The sequence below is a fragment of the Ovis canadensis genome, chromosome 22, assembly GCF_042477335.2.
Source record: "Ovis canadensis isolate MfBH-ARS-UI-01 breed Bighorn chromosome 22, ARS-UI_OviCan_v2, whole genome shotgun sequence".
Lineage (NCBI taxonomy): Eukaryota > Metazoa > Chordata > Mammalia > Artiodactyla > Bovidae > Ovis > Ovis canadensis.
The window spans coordinates 22306171-22323797 of record NC_091266.1 but is presented as its reverse complement, the minus strand read 5'-3'; the positions used below and the strand labels follow the sequence as shown (position 1 = coordinate 22323797).

Below are 17627 nucleotides of genomic sequence, written 5' to 3'. Positions count from 1 at the left end.
GGTGTAGGACACACAGGCCAGGGAGACAAGTGTGAGATTGGACCCCTTGGAGAGGACTTCTGTGATTGTAATATTCCTCTTATTTGTGAGTTGCAGATCCACGGGTGAGGGTCCTGACAGTATTGGATTCTGCCCCTCCTTCTTGTTTCATGGCAGCTCCTTCTTTCTGTCTTTAGTTGCAGAAAATCTTTTCTGCTAGTCTTCATGTCACTCTCATAGATGGTAGCTCTGAAAGCAGCTGTAATTTTGCTGTGTCTGTGACAGGATACGAGTTCCCCATCTCCCTGCTCTGCCATCTTGCCCACCTCTCCCTGTTATCAGCTTTTCCAAACTCACTTCACCGGTGGTCTATGGCATCCGCTCACCTAAGCAAGCCACCCTTCCCTGTTGTGCATGGAAATGTAGTTTGAACTACTTTATAAAGGAACTTTGCATAATAATAGGCTGTGTGATATTGTCAGTTCAAACATTAATTTAAAAAATATTTTAATTACAGTATACTTAAGAAATCCATTTTCTTCCAAAATAATTAAAAGATATCTATAGTGCTAAATAAACTATGCACTGTTAATAAAAAGGTTCAATAGATGAGCGGCCAAGTAGATTCTAAGGACCAGCCCCTAGTCATTGCACTGAGCTAATTTTAACCTTGCTCTGATCAGAACCCTCTTTCCTAGTAGGTGTAAGGAATTAGGTCCACAAGGAGACAAGCCTTTATAAAGCAAGTGTTTGTCCCGGATAAAAGAAAGCACATATTTAAGTATAGCCAGCAATTGTGTCTGCCAAGCTCTTTAAAATACTGGTGGTACTGCCTCTCATCTTCAGGTCCATATTATTTGGGTACCAGATAGAGCCTGATAGTTAAGAATGTGTCAAAATCTTTGTCGAAAATTCCCATATTAAGATTCACCTTGCTCAAGTATATATTCCTTCAAATGGCAACCCAGTGGTTCACGTTAAAATAACTTTTTATACAAATGAAACTTTTGCTAATTTTAATTTCTGATATAACACATAGCATTACTTATAAAAAACAGAAGAAAGATATTGAGTATTCGCATTTTTTAATTCATGTTTCCTTCCTAGAATTCCTGAGAAAGAAACCAGTGTGGTACAAGGGTCAGCAATCTTTTACCTAAAGCCTCTCAATCTGCTGCTTATTCACTGGGTAGAAGTGAAGTAGGTAGGTTGGGAATACAAACTGGTTCAAAATTTCATTCCTATAGTGGATAATATTTTGACAAAATTGCTTTGGCCTGAAGAGACTATCAAACTAAGAAGCACAAAAGAATAAAAGCAGCTAACGGAATGTGTTCTCTCTTCCAAACACTATGTTTGATGTATAGGCCCTTTTATTTCTTCCTCACAGGTAAGAATATTCCCATATTACAGATGAGGAAATAGAGTTTTAGAAATGTGTCCAGGACCACAATCCAAAGAAAAAAAAGAAAAAAGTTGATATTTAAGCAAAGGTAGACAAGTTTCAAAATTCACATTCTCAACCAGCGCTTTAGCCTGTACATCTAGGTGGTATTGGAATGACCTGCAAAGACAGACCTGGGAATCATGCCTGACCAACCAGGCTGGGAAGGATTCCTGAGCAAAAGAAGGAAAGTATGCATTCCTTTCCTTCTCTTTTGACTGCCTGTGTTCACACTCAACACTGTCATCTCTAGCTGACCTGCTATAAAATCATTATCATCATTATTTCAAATTGGCACAAGCGGTGTTGGTATAACTAATTGGGTGGTGGTGGGTTAGTTGATAAGTCGTTTCTGACTCTTTGTCACTCCATGGACTGTAGCCTGCCAGACTTCTCTGTCCATGGGATTTCCCAGGCCAAAATGCTGGAGTGGGTTGCCATTTCCCTCTCCAGGGGATCTTCCTGACCCAAGGGTTGAACCTGCATCTACTGCATTACACGTGGATTCTTTATCACTGAGCCGCCAAATAATTAATTTGGCTAATAGGACAAATAAAAAGCAAACTAAATTTCACCTTGAAATTTTTCACGGATTAGTTTTGTGAAAACACCTTCATAATAAAGCACAATAGTTTAGACTTACTTAATACAAATTGCTGTAACTTACTCAGAGTTTGTGTTGAAATTAAAAAAATAAGGTATTTTCTTTAAATATATGACTAGTGTGGTTCAGCCTGAACTTGAATAGGCTGTTATCCTACTGCACACAACTTCTCAAGGTCTTTGCATTCATGGAATCCTAATAGGGTGGATTCCACTCTACTAGAATCCTTTGAGAGAGTCAGAATAAATAGCTATTCTGATTTAAAAGAGACTCTAAAAATTTTTCCATGACCAGAGTCATTATTTTCACTTATCATATAGGTGAGATATGCTAACTGTACAAATTAACCATTTGCAAAAAGTTAAAAAGAACTAAATCAACTAAAAATCTCCCTAAGAGACCATTGTTAATATATCAGTGAACACATTTCTATTGAACACTTCGTAAATATATTTTGTATTTAGATGCAGATGGACAACTGTCCCCAAAATTCAGTTGACATCCTAGAGATGATGTTATTAATGTAGTAGGCTGTGTGGCTGGGAATAATACCACATCTTAGTCATTCAAGGAAAAATGAAGGTTAAGAAAACATGTTGTAAGCATAAAAACTGAAAATTCAGAGCTGAATTATATAGATATTTGGTATGCATATTTTCTATGCCATATCAGCATACGGAAATCTTTTCTTCCTTCTTATGCATAAGGGCAGTTTTGGAAAGAAGAAAAAGAGTAAATGCTATATACTTGTCATTTATAAGTTCCCTTGCTCTATCCTGTTAAGCTCAGATATACACAGTATGGTGCTAAGGTGCCCGCTCTCTTGTGGCTTTGTCAGGGATAAGTCATCATGGCTTATTTCACTCTTTCTTTGATTCACTTAGTCAACAAATACTTCATGAGCATTTATTCTATGTCAGGCACAGTGAACAAAAACATCCCCAGTCTTGGGTTGCTTACAGAATAGTGAAAGGAGACAGATACTAAACCAGCAATCAGAATAAATATTTGGTGTGATAAATACAGAATAAATAGAGCTTGTGATAGAGCTATAGAACACTGCAAAAGGGAAGGGAGTAGGTGGTTCTCTTTTATGTAGACTGGGGTGAGGAGATACTTTCTAAGTAAGGAAACATTTGAACAGAGAATTTAGGAAACTGAGCAGCAAGCCCGGAGGATAACTGTGGGAGAATATTTAGGCAGGCATGGGCAAATGGCCTGAGGTAGGAGCTTGCTTGTTGTGCTCAAGGAGCAGCAAGGTATCCAGTGTGACCTGAACACAGTGACCCAAGTAGGGAGCATGGCTCACAGGGAGCAGGAGTTCAAATGAAGCAGGGCCTTGTAGGCATCTGTGACAGCTTTGTCTTTATCATGAGTGAGCTGGGAAGCCACTGCAGTGTTTGAGCACAGAAACAACATGATCTAGCTTTGTTTTAAGGATAACATTTGAGCTACCCAAGACACGTGTAGAGAGACAACAACAAATGCCCGTATGGCGGTACTTTCTCATGTAAGGTCACAGTTAACTCCATACAGTACGTGGTGGTATCCTCAGCCAGAACTGGGGCTCAGAGAAGTTACTCAGCTGCCCAAGAAGATAAGAGAGAGAGACCTTAAGTGGAGTTAGGATTGAAGTCCAGACCTGTCACCCTAAAGCCAGAGTTCTTTCTTCCTAACCTATACACAAGTTAAAATGTTAACATCTCTAGAGAGAGTAATTGTTACATTGTGTGACCTACTTTTCACGTTTATCTGGGTAAGACTCTAAAGAGGGAATATGATCAGATTTCTTCTCTGAATGTTAATACTCTTTTTTAACTTGTTATTATATATTGTAGTATAGCTGATTAACAATATTGTGATAGTTTCAGGCACACAGCAGAGTGATGCAACCATACATACCCATGTATTCATTCGGCCCCAAAACCCCTCCCGTCCTAACACTAACATTGAGCAGAGTTGTCTGTACTATACAGTAGGTCCTTGTTGGCTGTGCATTTCAAATACAGCAGTGTGTACATGTCCATCCCAAGCTCCCCAACTATCTGTTCCTCCTCATTCCCCCAGCAACCATAAGTTGGTTCTCTAAGTCTGTGATTCTGTATCTGTTTTATAAATAAGTTCATTTGTATCATTTCCTTTCAGATTCTGCACATAGGGGACATTCTGTGACATTTCTCTTTCTCTGACTGACTTCACGGTAACAATCTCTAGGTCCATCCATGTGAATGTTAGTATTCTGACACAGCTCATTTTTCATGCCATCTTTCTTCTCTGTCCAGATTTCTTTCAGAAGTGAATTTTCACATTTTGTATTCTGCTCCAAACTATAACTGAGTTCCTTTGCATCACACTAATCTATCATCTCACCAAGTATCGCAAACGGCATAAAGGGCCTTTAGCTATTTAAGGCATTTTCAAATATCCATTTTCCCTTCTAACCTGTCATAGATTCTCAAATACTGGCAGCAAACTGAAGCCTCTTTATCTGAAGTGTCTTCATGTTTTCTTCTAAAGACCTTGCCACATTAATGTCTTCTCAGCTGAATTCAGCCTGTCCATGTGTACATGAACAAGACACTGAGAACCTTCACCATCCTTGCAGCTAAAGCTGTAAGCAATTCATACTTCTGTTGAAAAGCAGAAATGGCTCGTTGTCTTATTTCTCCAGAGCTTTCATTAGTTCAGAAAAACGTGGGCTGTTTAGTATTATCTTGAGGATTCTTTGTCCTGAGAGCACTAGATGATAACTTATGTTAGGTGATTAGCTCTGCTCTCTCTCCTCTTTACAAGTCACCTTGTTGAATTCTTTGTAAAACAGTGAACACTAGCACCTATATTTGGAACGGCATCTGGAGGACCCAAGCCCCTCCAGAGTCACCAAGAACCAAGAGGGGCTGCAACAGAGGCTTGGAAGCACTGGGGACACCAAGGCTCAGCTTAGGTCTCCTAGTTAGTATAACCATGGAGTAAAGTTCAAGGTCAGAGAGGATTAAAGCCATCATACCTATTTTGAGAAGACAAAGGAAAGTAGTTTCCAAAATCTTTTTAAAAACAAACAAAAAATCTTATTACCATCTCTTTTTTCTTTAACTGGAGAGAAGGGAAAGACTGAGATAAAAAGAAGTAACAGTACATAAATTTTCAGTCTCGGCAGAGACAAGGGTCTGTAACTGAATTAAATAACTCTAGAAGTGTTTGTGGACTAGAACTAAAGAGGAAAATCATATAGGACCATATGGCCTAACTTTTTCAAAACTCACTAGAAGTAATAAAATTAGAGAAGCAATTAGTTTTTATTTCTACTTTTCTGATTCAAGGAGAAAAATGGTAAAGTATCTCAAACACATAACATGAAATGACATGAAATAATACAAAGAGAATCAAATACACTTGCCCTCTTCTAATCCCAGTGGGCACAAAATTAATTGGGAATCCAGTTGGTGAAAATGTGTCAGGTCCAGTGGAATGAGACTGGGCAATGTCTGTGAGTCCTGGATTTCAAATCCAGCTCCAGACAGCCTTTATCATGACACAGGCAGTGTTCGGGGCATCATTTCAACATGCCATGCACCTGTTAGTTTGGAGCTAAGAATGCATTGTTATATTAACTCTGTAGATTTTTTTTCTCACTTACTCCCTTCTGACTTTCTTTAAGGTCCAGTTAAAAAGTGAAGAATCCAAAACCTTTGCAATGAAGATTCTCAAGAAACGCCACATCGTGGACACAAGACAGCAGGAACACATCCGCTCGGAGAAGCAGATCATGCAGGGGGCTCATTCTGACTTCATAGTGAGGTAAGGACCATGAAGAAGGCTGAACACCAAAGAACTGATGCTTCTGAACTGTGGTGCTGGAGAAGACTCTTGAGAGTCCCTTGGACTGCAAGGAGATCCAACCAGTCAATCCTAAAGAAAATCAGTCCTGAATATTCATTGGAAGGACTGATGTGGAAGCCTCAATACTTTGGCCACCTGATATGAAGAGTTGACTCACTAGAGAAGCCCCCAATGCTGGGAAAGATTGAGGGCAGGAGGAGAAGGGGGCGACGGAGGATGAGATGGTTGGATGGCATCACCGACACAATGGACATGAGTTTGAGCAAGCTCCGGGAGTTGGTGATGTATAGGGAAGCCTGGCATCAGGCACAACTTAGCTACTGAACAACAAGGACCCTGCCCAAGGGTTCAAGTCCCCCATTCCAAGTGGGAAAGCAACCGCTAAACTCTCTACCATGTGCACTCACTGTTGTACATTAGATTCACACACAAGAAACATATTTTTAAATCAGATTTTAAGAAAGTTTTCACTAAATAAGAAAGCACTAAAATACTGATTTTTTAAAAATGAGAATCAGATTCTGACCAAAAAAAAATGTGTTTTTCCTAAAGGAAAAATCAGACTTCCTAATGTTCCATTTTTATTCTCCGTTATTCTGGAACTCTACATAGACCTCTGGTACTTGAAAGACAAATTATTAATACCAAAACTCAAACTATTTTACCTTGAATATTCTTTATTTCAATATTTTTTGAAGACTTTAAAAAATGAAATGACTGTTCCATCTCAGTGTTTGAGAGCACTCATAGAGATGGCAGTGGGATTTTTCTTTTAATATATGCAGAAGATTTTCTAGTTAATTTGCCAGTGGCACTTGCTGAAAACAGGGTGTCACAAGAATTTAAGTGACCAGTGCAAAATATCATGCACACCTGTACTTTAAAGTGTCATCACTGTATATCCGTGTTTATGCATGTTTATGTTTACGCATATTTATTACCAGTAAATAGCGCTCAAGAGGCCATGCTTGAAATGTTAGCCAAACTGGAATTAGAGGAATCCCAAAAAGTCCTCTTGGTCCATAATCATTGGGATTAAGAGAGCATGGTGACCCACTCCAGTAGTTTTGCCTGCAGAATCCCTTGAACAGAGGAGCCTGGCAGGCTACAGTCCAAAGGATCGCAGAGTCAGCAATGACTAAAGCAACTGAACACCACACATTTCAAAGGAGAATCTATGCCCTACAGTGTATAAATCATAAACATAACCTCTTTTTCCCTCTTTATGAATTTAGATCCTTCTCAGTCTTTTAATAAAATTTCAAGTTTGGCAAATCAAGAGTAAGACTATAATCTGGGCAATGAAAAATATTTACATGCTTTTAAAAAACAGTAATGTTTATAATTCTTGTTTTTCTGTTTGCAATTCACAGATTATACAGAACATTTAAGGACAGCAAATATTTGTATATGTTGATGGAAGCTTGCCTAGGTGGAGAGCTCTGGACCATTCTCAGGGATCGGTAAGTTTTAAGAAATTTTTATCATGTCTGTGAAAATGTAGTTGATGGTGATGGTTTGTAAGGAGAGTGAATTATTATAAAAGACATTTACATTTTATATATGCTTCTATTTCAAAATGTAAAGTAGCTGTGGGCCACAACCCATTGTTGGCCACAATACACATATGATTTAATGTGAATACGAAACTTACTGTTTCAGATTTGTAACCAATGATATAGGATTAGTCCGTCTTAAAAATGGTACCTGTCAAGGTACATACAGAGGCCTTAGTTTAGTGTGAATATCATAATCAGACAACTGTGTGCCCAGAATTCACTTCATTGCTGTTAACGATGAAGAGAATTAAAGTTATTTTATAGTTGCAATCTGTATTAACGGTCATTGAATTGTTCTACTCATTCTCGAGATAAGAATTCTTTCCAAAGTAACTTTTTTCTTTACTTTTACATTTCTCTTTGGTTTCCCTGGTGGCTCAGATGGTAAAGCATCTGCCTGAAATGCGGGAGACTCGGGTTCAATCCCTGGAGAATGAAATGGCAACCCACTCCAGTACTCTTGCCTGGAAAATTCCATGGACAGAGGAGCCTGACAGGCTGCAGTTCATGGGGTCGCAAAGAGTCGGGCACAACTGAGCAACTTCACTTTGTTTTCATTCTTTGATTTAAAAATTAACAGAATTTCCAGCCATCCTTTTCATTTCATACCTGATCTTGGGAAGAAAATGAATCAACTTATAAGCAGTATTTCATCCCACCAATCTAACTTAGATTTACTCCTTTTTTGCCCTTTCAGGACAAGTAAAGCTGGTCTGGTTACTGCCTGTTTCTTTTAATAATGCAAAATTACTTTTCTAATTCCTATTTATCTAACTAACAGTCTTTAAAAAATAATCTATAAAATGTCCTGGAAGATTAGCAACTTTAAATATTTACTTAAAAAAAACAGCATATTTTCTGTGAATGATTATTCAAAAGGCATCTTTGTTCCTTTGAACATTCATCTTTAGACATCTCTTTATTTGTTCCAGTTTCACCCCACAGACTCTCCTTCATCAGGTAACATCTTTGAGACTCAGGGATAGACAGCCTTGATGTTGCCAGAAAGCCATGTTATTTTTTTTGACAATTTGTTATTTTGTAGATATCCCCAAATAGAACAGCCAGTTCTTTGTAAACTATTGCATTAAAGTCTCATTCCTAGTTATATCCTCATGGTACCTTCCTGTCTTTGTGCCTTCTCAGGTCTTTTATTGCCTTACTTGTATATGTCAAATGGATTTCTTTTTACCTCACTGTGTCTTATTACACAAATATTTTCTTAAATTCAAGATAAATAAACCTATTAGGGAATATACCATTTTGGCATGAGGGGAAAGGGTTAAACATCTGTACTGAGCTATTATGTCACAGCAAATGATTTCCTTCTCCAGTTAATATTTGGGTACAGATTATATGTCAGGAATTGTGATAGAGGCCAGGGATAAAATGGATAAATCAAATAAATGTGGTCCCATGCCTCATAACTTACAGGCTATTGCACAAAATTAATATTCTGATTTGTGAGTTAACATATGGTCTATCCTAATATGCTTCTACTATCTTATTTTTGACCTGACCTTTCAATCCACTGAAGTAGTTGAAATCTCTTCCCTACTTTATTCTAATTAGAATAGGAGATTTGCAGGTAGAAGTAAATATTAAAGCAATTATAAGCCACTTAGGCAGAGTAACAACTATCTTAAACTCCTACTAACTTCTTTAACAAGACACAAACAACAATAAAAAAATTTTTAATAGTTAAAAAAATAATTAAATGTTAACCTAAAGTCCACTGAAACATGCATAGGCATCAATGTTCAACTTATTTTTTGAAACAAAATATTTCATATTTCTCCTTACTTACTTTGATTCTTCATTTTTTTAGGTACATAATGCTAGCCAAGGCTTACAAGTGAGATGTGTTTTTGATCTATCAGGGTAGCAAAGGAATGCTATTAAGAAGTAGCGTATCTGCCTGGTGGCTCAGCGGGTAAAGAATCTGCCTGCAATGCGAGAGACCTGGGTTTGATCCCTGGGTTGGGAAGATCCCCTGGAGGAGGGCATGGCAACCCTCCAGGATTCTTGCATGGTGACTTTCATAGACTGTATAGCCCATGGTGTCGCAAAGTGTTGGACAAGACTGAGCAGCTTTCACTTCACTTTCACTTGGGAGGAGAGGACGGAGGGAGATCAGTGACGGTCCTTTCTCTACCTCTACCAGGCTGCTTTTTGAACCTTCCCTTTGTTCTCCCTTCTATCATCCTTGGGTTTGGGATACAAGTTGCTAAGTCTCCCCAGTGTTTTAAATACTCCTCAAGAATGCATGCTCTGGAGAAACAGCAGTTACCTAATGTTTCCTAAAGATTCAGACATTAAAAGCAATGGCGCTAACACGTATGAAATAATCTCAGAGTCACTGTTCTCTGCCAACTTTCTTATATACATTGGTAGCCTTATTACTTTTATTCAAGAGATTTTTTTTTTTTCCTATTCAAGAAATTGCTGGAGGAAAAACATACTTTTGGATATCCAGGCTCCAATTAATACTGTCACAGACTGGCTTTCTCATTGCTGTTTAAACTGGGGCAGAAAATCCTAAACATTAATTGTTAGAACCAAAAAAAAAAAAAGAAAAAGAAAACTATGTTACTAGTCACAGTGTATATAAAATATCCGTATTCAAAACAAACCATACTGTTCAATTTAATTTTCCTCTCATGTCCCAGTAAATAGTAGTAAGGGAGAAGCTATTCTGAAAGCATAAAGAAAATGTACTGGTCATCAAGTTAATCTGAAGACAGGCTTGTGTGACCCCTGAGCCTCAGGGATTTAGCTCAGGAAGTCTCTAATAGCAATGGCATCCTCCTTGTTTTACCTCCCAGCTGAGCTGACCATTTCTTGCTTCTCACTCTTTCTTCTCATCAGCATAGAAAAAGAACACTGGGCAGTGTTGGGCATTTATTGTCAAAAAGTAATCCCGTGGATGGAGGAGCCTGGTGGGCTGCAGTCCATGGGGTCGCTAAGAGTCAGACACAACTGAGCGACTTCACTTTCACTTTTCACTTTCATGCATTGGAGAAGGAAATGGCAACTCACTCCATTGTTCTTGCCTGGAGAATCCCAGGGATGGAGGAGCCTGGTGGGCTGCCATCTACGGGGTCGCACAGAGCTGGACACGACTGAAGTGGCTTAGCAGCAGCAAGAATTGATACCGTATTTACAAATAGGTTTTGAGGACTATTAAATATTTTCTCATCTTTGAAATATGAACTATGGCACTGAAAGGTTAATTCTTGCAGTTATTTCCCTAGTATATTCTTCATTAGATATCATGTTTTATCTTCTAGTTTATGACTTTTCCCCACAAATTCTGTTCCATGATTTGGAATAGATTGGTGCAAACTGTATTCACCTCTCCTCTATAACAGTTACAGAATTAGCAACCATTGCAACTTTCTTAAAAATGTAAGTGGTTAATATGGTAAGTATATACACTTATGTTAGGCTATATTATATAGCATTAGTATTTATATGTTACATATTAATATTACTAGTTTATATATTATAATGAATATAAATATAATAAACTATTAGCATTTTTTAAAGTATATGTTCAGTGAAAGTCACTCAGTTGTGTCTGACTCTTTGTGACCCCATGGACTATAGAGTCCATGGAATTCTCCGGGCCAGAATAGTGGAGTCGGTAGCCTTTTCTTTCTCCAGGGGATCTTCCTGACCCAAGAATTGAAACGGGATCTCCTGCATCACAGGTGGAATGTTTAGCAGCTGAGCTACCATAGAATATATCAAATGAGAAGCCATAATTTTCACATCTCATTTCTGGTCTTTACTCTTCCTGGGTATGTTTTATAAGCCAGCAAGTAACTTTATATACATTCTCCTTTTTTTCAGCTACTTTATGGAAGGAGATTACTTGAATTCCATCTTAGATGAACCATTAGGTGGAAATGTGTCATTTCTTAGTGGGGTTGAAATTACTTTTAAGGAAATGAGTATTTTCATGATAATTTAGCCTCCCTAATTTAAAAATTGGCAATAAACCTGTAGCATGATGCTTCAGGTTTATGTACTCACTAATGAAAAGAAGGAACTTATTCTTCAGTAAGAGATGCTTTGTCTTTTTCATCCTGCCATTTCAGGACTTGGTTTATGACAAGCTGATTAAACACAGTGATTAAATTTTAAGTATATTAAGTATACATAACTCTTAGAAACAGTGTCAGACTTTATTTTTGGGGGCTCCAAAATCACTGCAGATGGTGACTGCAGCCATGAAATTAAAAGACACTTACTCCTTGGAAGAAAAGTTATGACCAACCTAGACAGCATATTCAAAAGCAGAGACATTACTTTGCTGACTAAGGTCTGTCTAGTCAAGGCTATGGTTTTTCCTGTGGTCATGTATGGATGTGAGAGTTGGACTGTGAAGAAGGCTGAGTGCCGAAGAACTGATGCGTTTGAAATGTGGAGTTGGAGAAGACTCTTGAGAGTCCCTTGGACTACAAGGAGATCCAACCAGTCCATTCTGAAGGAGATCAGCTCTGGGATTTCTTTGGAAGGAATGATGCTAAAGCTGAAACTCCAGGACTTTGGCCACTTCATGCGAAGAGTTGACTCATTGGAAAAGACTCCGACGCTGGGAAGGATTGGGGCAGGAGGAGAAGGGGACGACAGAGGATGAGATGGCTGGATGGCATCACTGACTCGATGGATGTGAGTCTGAGTGAACTCCAGGAGTTGGTGATGGCCAGGGAGGCCTGGCGTGCTGCGATTCATGGGGTCGCAAAGAGTCAGACACGACTGAGCGACTGAACTGAACTGAACCCTCAAATTCCCAGAATCAAATTGTTGTTATTTACTGCCATCTAGCTAAGATAAAATACCTACTCACTCCCACAGAGGATACAAGAGCCTTTTCCTTACTTGTTAATTGAAATGACCCAACTGTCAAGGCATAATTTATTATTTCAGAGAGCTCTATAGGGCAACGATTTATTTCTTTAGGCAACTTTCTGTTGATAAAACAAGCTTTCATTTTTGTTTTAAATCAAATTTACACTGTCATTTCCAATTCTAATGGTAATTTTTCATTGTGAATCAGCCTAATGCTATGCTTTTTGACTGCTTTCCAAAAGTGTATTTTAAAATTCAGATTCCCTACATTGAATGTTTAGTGATGAAACTGTTTCTGTAAACATTTTGTGTGCATATATTATATTGACTTGTCACATAACATTAAAATGGATTAGAGACAAATTTTTATTTAATTTTTAAAATCAGTTGCAAATATATATATATATATATATATATAAAAGATACTCAATCCAGATCTGAAGAACTAGAAACCAGCTTTCTAGAGCCGTCCGAATTCCAAAATGGCTCAGAACCAAGTCATCCAACTAAAGACGCAATGATATACGTCAGTCCTTCATGGTGGAAAAAGGAAGGTTTTGACTGTAAAAGGATGATTTTCACCTATACACTTGTGAGAGGCATGGAGGAAGTGAAAAGAACAGAGATGAGCAGAAAAGTCTTCAGAGCTGACTCAAAGTGAGCCCTTACAGTGAAAACAGCAAATGTCTCAGTAATAACAGTAATTAGAGTTGCAAACTCCCCACTCCCATCCCCAAAAGACGGTCCTGTATCAGTCACTTTTCCTGGATTAAGACACTGGTGACACTAAAGAAGAGTTTTTGATGCTGCCATTCCCTCCTCCAGGGGGTCGTCCCAACCCAGGGATCAAACCTGGGCCCCCACATTGAAGGCAGATTGTCTACCATCTGAGCTACCAGGGGAGTCCCTCACACATATACACTAACAGCAACTATTTACTGAGTACCAGATGTGTGCCAGCCACTTATTTTAATACACACTGCAAATTTTTTGTACCTCCACAACAACCCAAAGAGAAAATTTCTGTTATTAGCCTCATTTTGAACACGGCAACACTAAGATCCAGAGAGGCACAGTTAGTTGTTTAAACAGTAAGTGGAACTCAGGTTTCAGTCCAGGACGTTGCTTCAGAGTTCACATTACTAACCTTTCACCTCCTCTGATGAATCTGAGTTTCTAGTGATTATTTTGTATTTCTGCTAAATATGAATATCATTCAGCAGAGATGCCATGAGAAATTGATCTTTCATTAAGCGTATTCTCTCTTTACACCTTGGTTCTGTTTTATTAACAATGAAATATTAAGGGAAACATATCCGTTGCTCAGCATTGCAACGGCAGAGGTAACTCTTCTAACAGGAAGCAAGAGTTGTAGGCTTTGGAAAAGGCCCACCTGGTGGCTCAGAGGTTAAAGTATCTGTCTGCAATACGGGAGACCCAGGCTTGATTCCTGGGTTGGGAAGATGCCCTGGAGAAGGAAATGGCAACCCACTCCAGGATTCTTGCCTGGAGAATCCCATGGACAGAGAAGCCTGGTGGGCTACAGTCCATGGGGTTGCAAAGAGTTGGACATGACTAAGTGACTTCACTTACTTATTACATTGAAGTAATCAATTTTCTTATCAAAATAAGGCATGTAATGTGAAAAAAGACAAAGCCCAATTCCATGTACTGTTTTTGTTTGGATTTTTCTTTGCAATGCTCTCCATTGAGAGGGGATTGAGGTTGTATATAGCACTCTGTTTAAAGCTGTATATTAATCAGCTACACATCAGTTCAGTTCAGTTCAGTTGCTCAGTCATGTCCGACTCTTTGCAACCCCGTGAATCATGGCACCAACTCCCAGAGTCCACCCAAACCCATGTCCATCGAGTCGGTGATGCCATCCAGCCATCTCATCCTCTGTCGTCCCCTTCTCCTCCTGCCCCCAATCCCTCCCAGCATCAGAGTCTTTTCCAATGAGTCAACTCTTTGCATCAGATGGCCAAAGTATTGGAGTTTCAGCTTCAGCATCAGTCCTTCCAATGAATACCCAGGACTGATCTCCTTTAGGATGGACTGGTTAGATCTCCTTGCAGTCCAAGGGACTCTCAAGAGTCTTCTCTAGTTCAAAAGCATCAATTCTTCAGCACTCAGCTTTCTTCACAGTCCAACTCTCACATCCATACATGACTACTGGAAAACCATAGCCTTGACTAGACAGACCTTTATTGGCAAAGTAATGTCTCTGCTTTTGAATATGCTGTCTAGGTTGGTCATAACTTTCCTTCCCAGCAGTAAGTGTCTTTTAATTTCATGGCTGCAATCACTATCTGCAGTGATTTTGGAGCCCCCCAAAATAAAGTCTGACACTGTTTCCACTGTTTCCCCATCTATTTCCCATGACGTGATGGGACTAGATGCCATGATCTTAGTTTTCTGAATGTTGAACTTCACTAATTCAGACAAATGATATCTCAAAGAAATATGCTGCTCTTGATAGACAAACATAATTAAGGTCAAAGAAGAAAGAACCCTTAAGGTACTACGCTATCTCTTTTGCAATACACAGGATTATATAGTGTCAGGGCTTCCCGGATAGCTCAGCAGTGAAGAATTTGCCTGCAATGCAGGAGACTTAGGAAACATGGGTTCAATCCCTGATTAGGGAATACCTCCTGAATGAGAAAATGGCAACCCACTCCAGTATTCCTGCCTGAGAAATCCCATGGACAGAGGAGGCTGGTGGGCTACAGTCCATGATGGTGCCAAGAGTCAGACATGACTGAACGCAAATGCACGTAGTTACGCAGGATTATCTAGTGCTAGTTCTGCAAAGATAGCTCCAAGTCAAAAGATAATCAAAGCATATTCCATACCATTCCTTTCCTAACATCAATGCAGTGGTCAACTGAGCATGCGCTCATTCTCAGTGAAACTTTTGATTGTCCTTGTACGTTCAAATTGTTCCACTCAGGTGTTGTTGTAGAAGGGTACTAGGAACTTAGTTATTATAGTTAAGATTCTAAGAAGTAGATATTACTTAAGCCGCAAATTGTGTTTCAAGAAAAGACATTCCCTTTGGAAAGAGCTAATTATTTCAGTGACAGCTAGGGGACATCAGTAGTTGAAATGAAGACTAGAACTTTCTGGAGGAGGCTACCTATTTCTAAAACATGACTTGAAAGATGGTTGCCTTAGGCTTAGAGTCATTGATTAGTTTTGCAGAATAGCAGCCATATTCTACTTTTTAGTTTGTTAGAATTTACTCCTCAACACTGAAAAAGAAGTAAATGTGAGCAAAATGCAAACTGGTATCAGTGACTCTCATGAAAGCAAATTCCAGGTCTCTACTTTGTACGTGCCCCTAAACCTGCTCTCCTGTTATATCTTAGCCACCCCAAGAGCTAATGAGCTAATGTTCACACTAATTTTCTTGAATTTTCATGAAATTATGTAATTGCATTTACTACTGTATGAGAAAGAAGAGGAGGGAGAGGCAGTTTATCTTTCGAAGGGATTCCATGGTGGGAGGATGGGGTAAGGTATAAAAGTTTTGCCCTAGAGCCAAGGAGTTAACATTAGATGATAAGGTTTTTCCTTTTTTGTTATTTCATTAAATAAACACACATAGAGAAAGAGAGACAAAGAGCTTTGTTGCTAAACACCATAATTGAGTTTAAACATTCCTTTCCAATTAATTATCTTTTTCCATCTATTTATCTTTTAGCTCTATCTTGTGGCTTAGCTGGTAAAGAATCCGCCTGCAATGCGGAGACCTAGGTTCAATCCCTGGGCTGGGAAGATGCCCTGGAGAAGGGAAAGGCTACCCACTCCAGTATTCTGGCCTGGAGAATTCCATGGACTATATGGTCCATGGGGGCGCAAAGAGTCAGACACAACTGAGTGACTTTCACTTTCCTTCTGATAAGAAGGCGAAGTGAGAAATAGATTTAAGGGCCTAGATCTGATAAATAGAGTGCCTGATGAACTATGGAATGAGGTTCGTGACATTGTACATGAGACAGGGATCAAGACCATCCCCATGGAAAAGAAATGCAAAAAAGCAAAATGGCTGTCTGGGGAGGCCTTACAAATACCTGTGAAAAGAAGGGAGGCCAAAAGCAAAGGAGAAAAGGAAAGATATAAACATCTGAATGCAGAGTTCCAAAGAATACCAAGAAGAGATAAGAAAGCCTTCTTCAGCGATCAATGCAAAGAAATAGAGGAAAACAACAGAATGGGAAAGACTAGAGATCTCTTCAAGAAAATTAGAGATACCAAGGGAAAATTTCATGCAAAGATGGGCATGATAAAAGACAGAAATGGTATGGACCTAACAGAAGCAGAAGATATTAAGAAGAGGTGGCAAGAATACACAGAAGAACTGTACAAAAAAGACCTTCACGACCCAGATAATCACAATGGTGTGATCACTCATCTAGAGCCAGACATCCTGGAATGTGAAGTCAAGTGGGCCTTAGAAAGCATCACTATGAACAAAGCTAGTGGAGGTGATGGAATTCCAGTTGAGCTATTTCAAATCCTGAAAGATGATGCTGTGAAAGTGCTGCACTCCATATGCCAACAAATTTGGAAAACTCAGCAGTGGCCACAGGACTGGAAAAGGTCAGTTTTCATTCTAATCCCAAAGAAAGGCAATGCCAAAGAATGCTCAAACTACCGCACAATTGCACTCATCTCACATGCTAGTAAAGTAATGGTCAAAATTCTCCAAGCCAGGCTTCAACAATATGTGAACCGTGAACTTCCTGATGTTCAAGCTGGTTTTAGTAAAGGCAGAGGAACCAGAAATCAAATTGCCAACATCCGCTGGATCATGGAAAAAGCAAGAGAGTTCCAGAAAAACATCTATTTCTGCTTTATTGACTATGCCAAAGCCTTTGACTCTGTGGATCACAATAAACTGTGGCAAATTCTGAAAAAGATGGGAATACCAAACCACCTGACCTGCCTCTTGAGAAATCTGTATGCAGGTCAGGAAGCAACAGTTAGAACTGGACATGGAACAACACACTGGTTCCAAATAGGAAAAGGAGTATGTCAAGGCTGTATATTGTCACCCTGCTTGTTTAACTTATATGCAGAGTACATCAGGAGAAACTCTGGGCTGGAAGAAGCACAAGCTGGAATCAAGATTGCCGGGAGAAATATCAATAACCTCAGATATGCAGATGACACCACCCTTATGGCAGAAAGTGAAAAGGAACTAAAAAGCCTCTTGATGAAAGTGAAAGAGGAGAGTGAAAAAGTTGGCTTTAAAGCTAAACATTCAGAAAACGAAGATCATGGCATCCGGTCACATCACTTCATGGGAAATAGATGGGGAAAGAGTGGAAACAGT

General features: G+C 39.1%; 1 protein-coding gene across 3 annotated transcripts in view; it reads left to right on the top strand.

Moving 5' to 3' along the window:
• Positions 1-17627, top strand: part of PRKG1 (protein kinase cGMP-dependent 1) — a 1303224-nt gene that overhangs the window by 1269008 nt on the left and 16589 nt on the right. For all 3 annotated transcript variants that reach the window (XM_069567846.1, XM_069567847.1, XM_069567848.1), the window contains 2 exons: positions 5686-5825; positions 7241-7330. In XM_069567846.1, coding sequence (XP_069423947.1) covers positions 5686-5825; positions 7241-7330 — 230 coding nt within the window. The remainder of the gene's footprint in view (positions 1-5685; positions 5826-7240; positions 7331-17627) is intronic.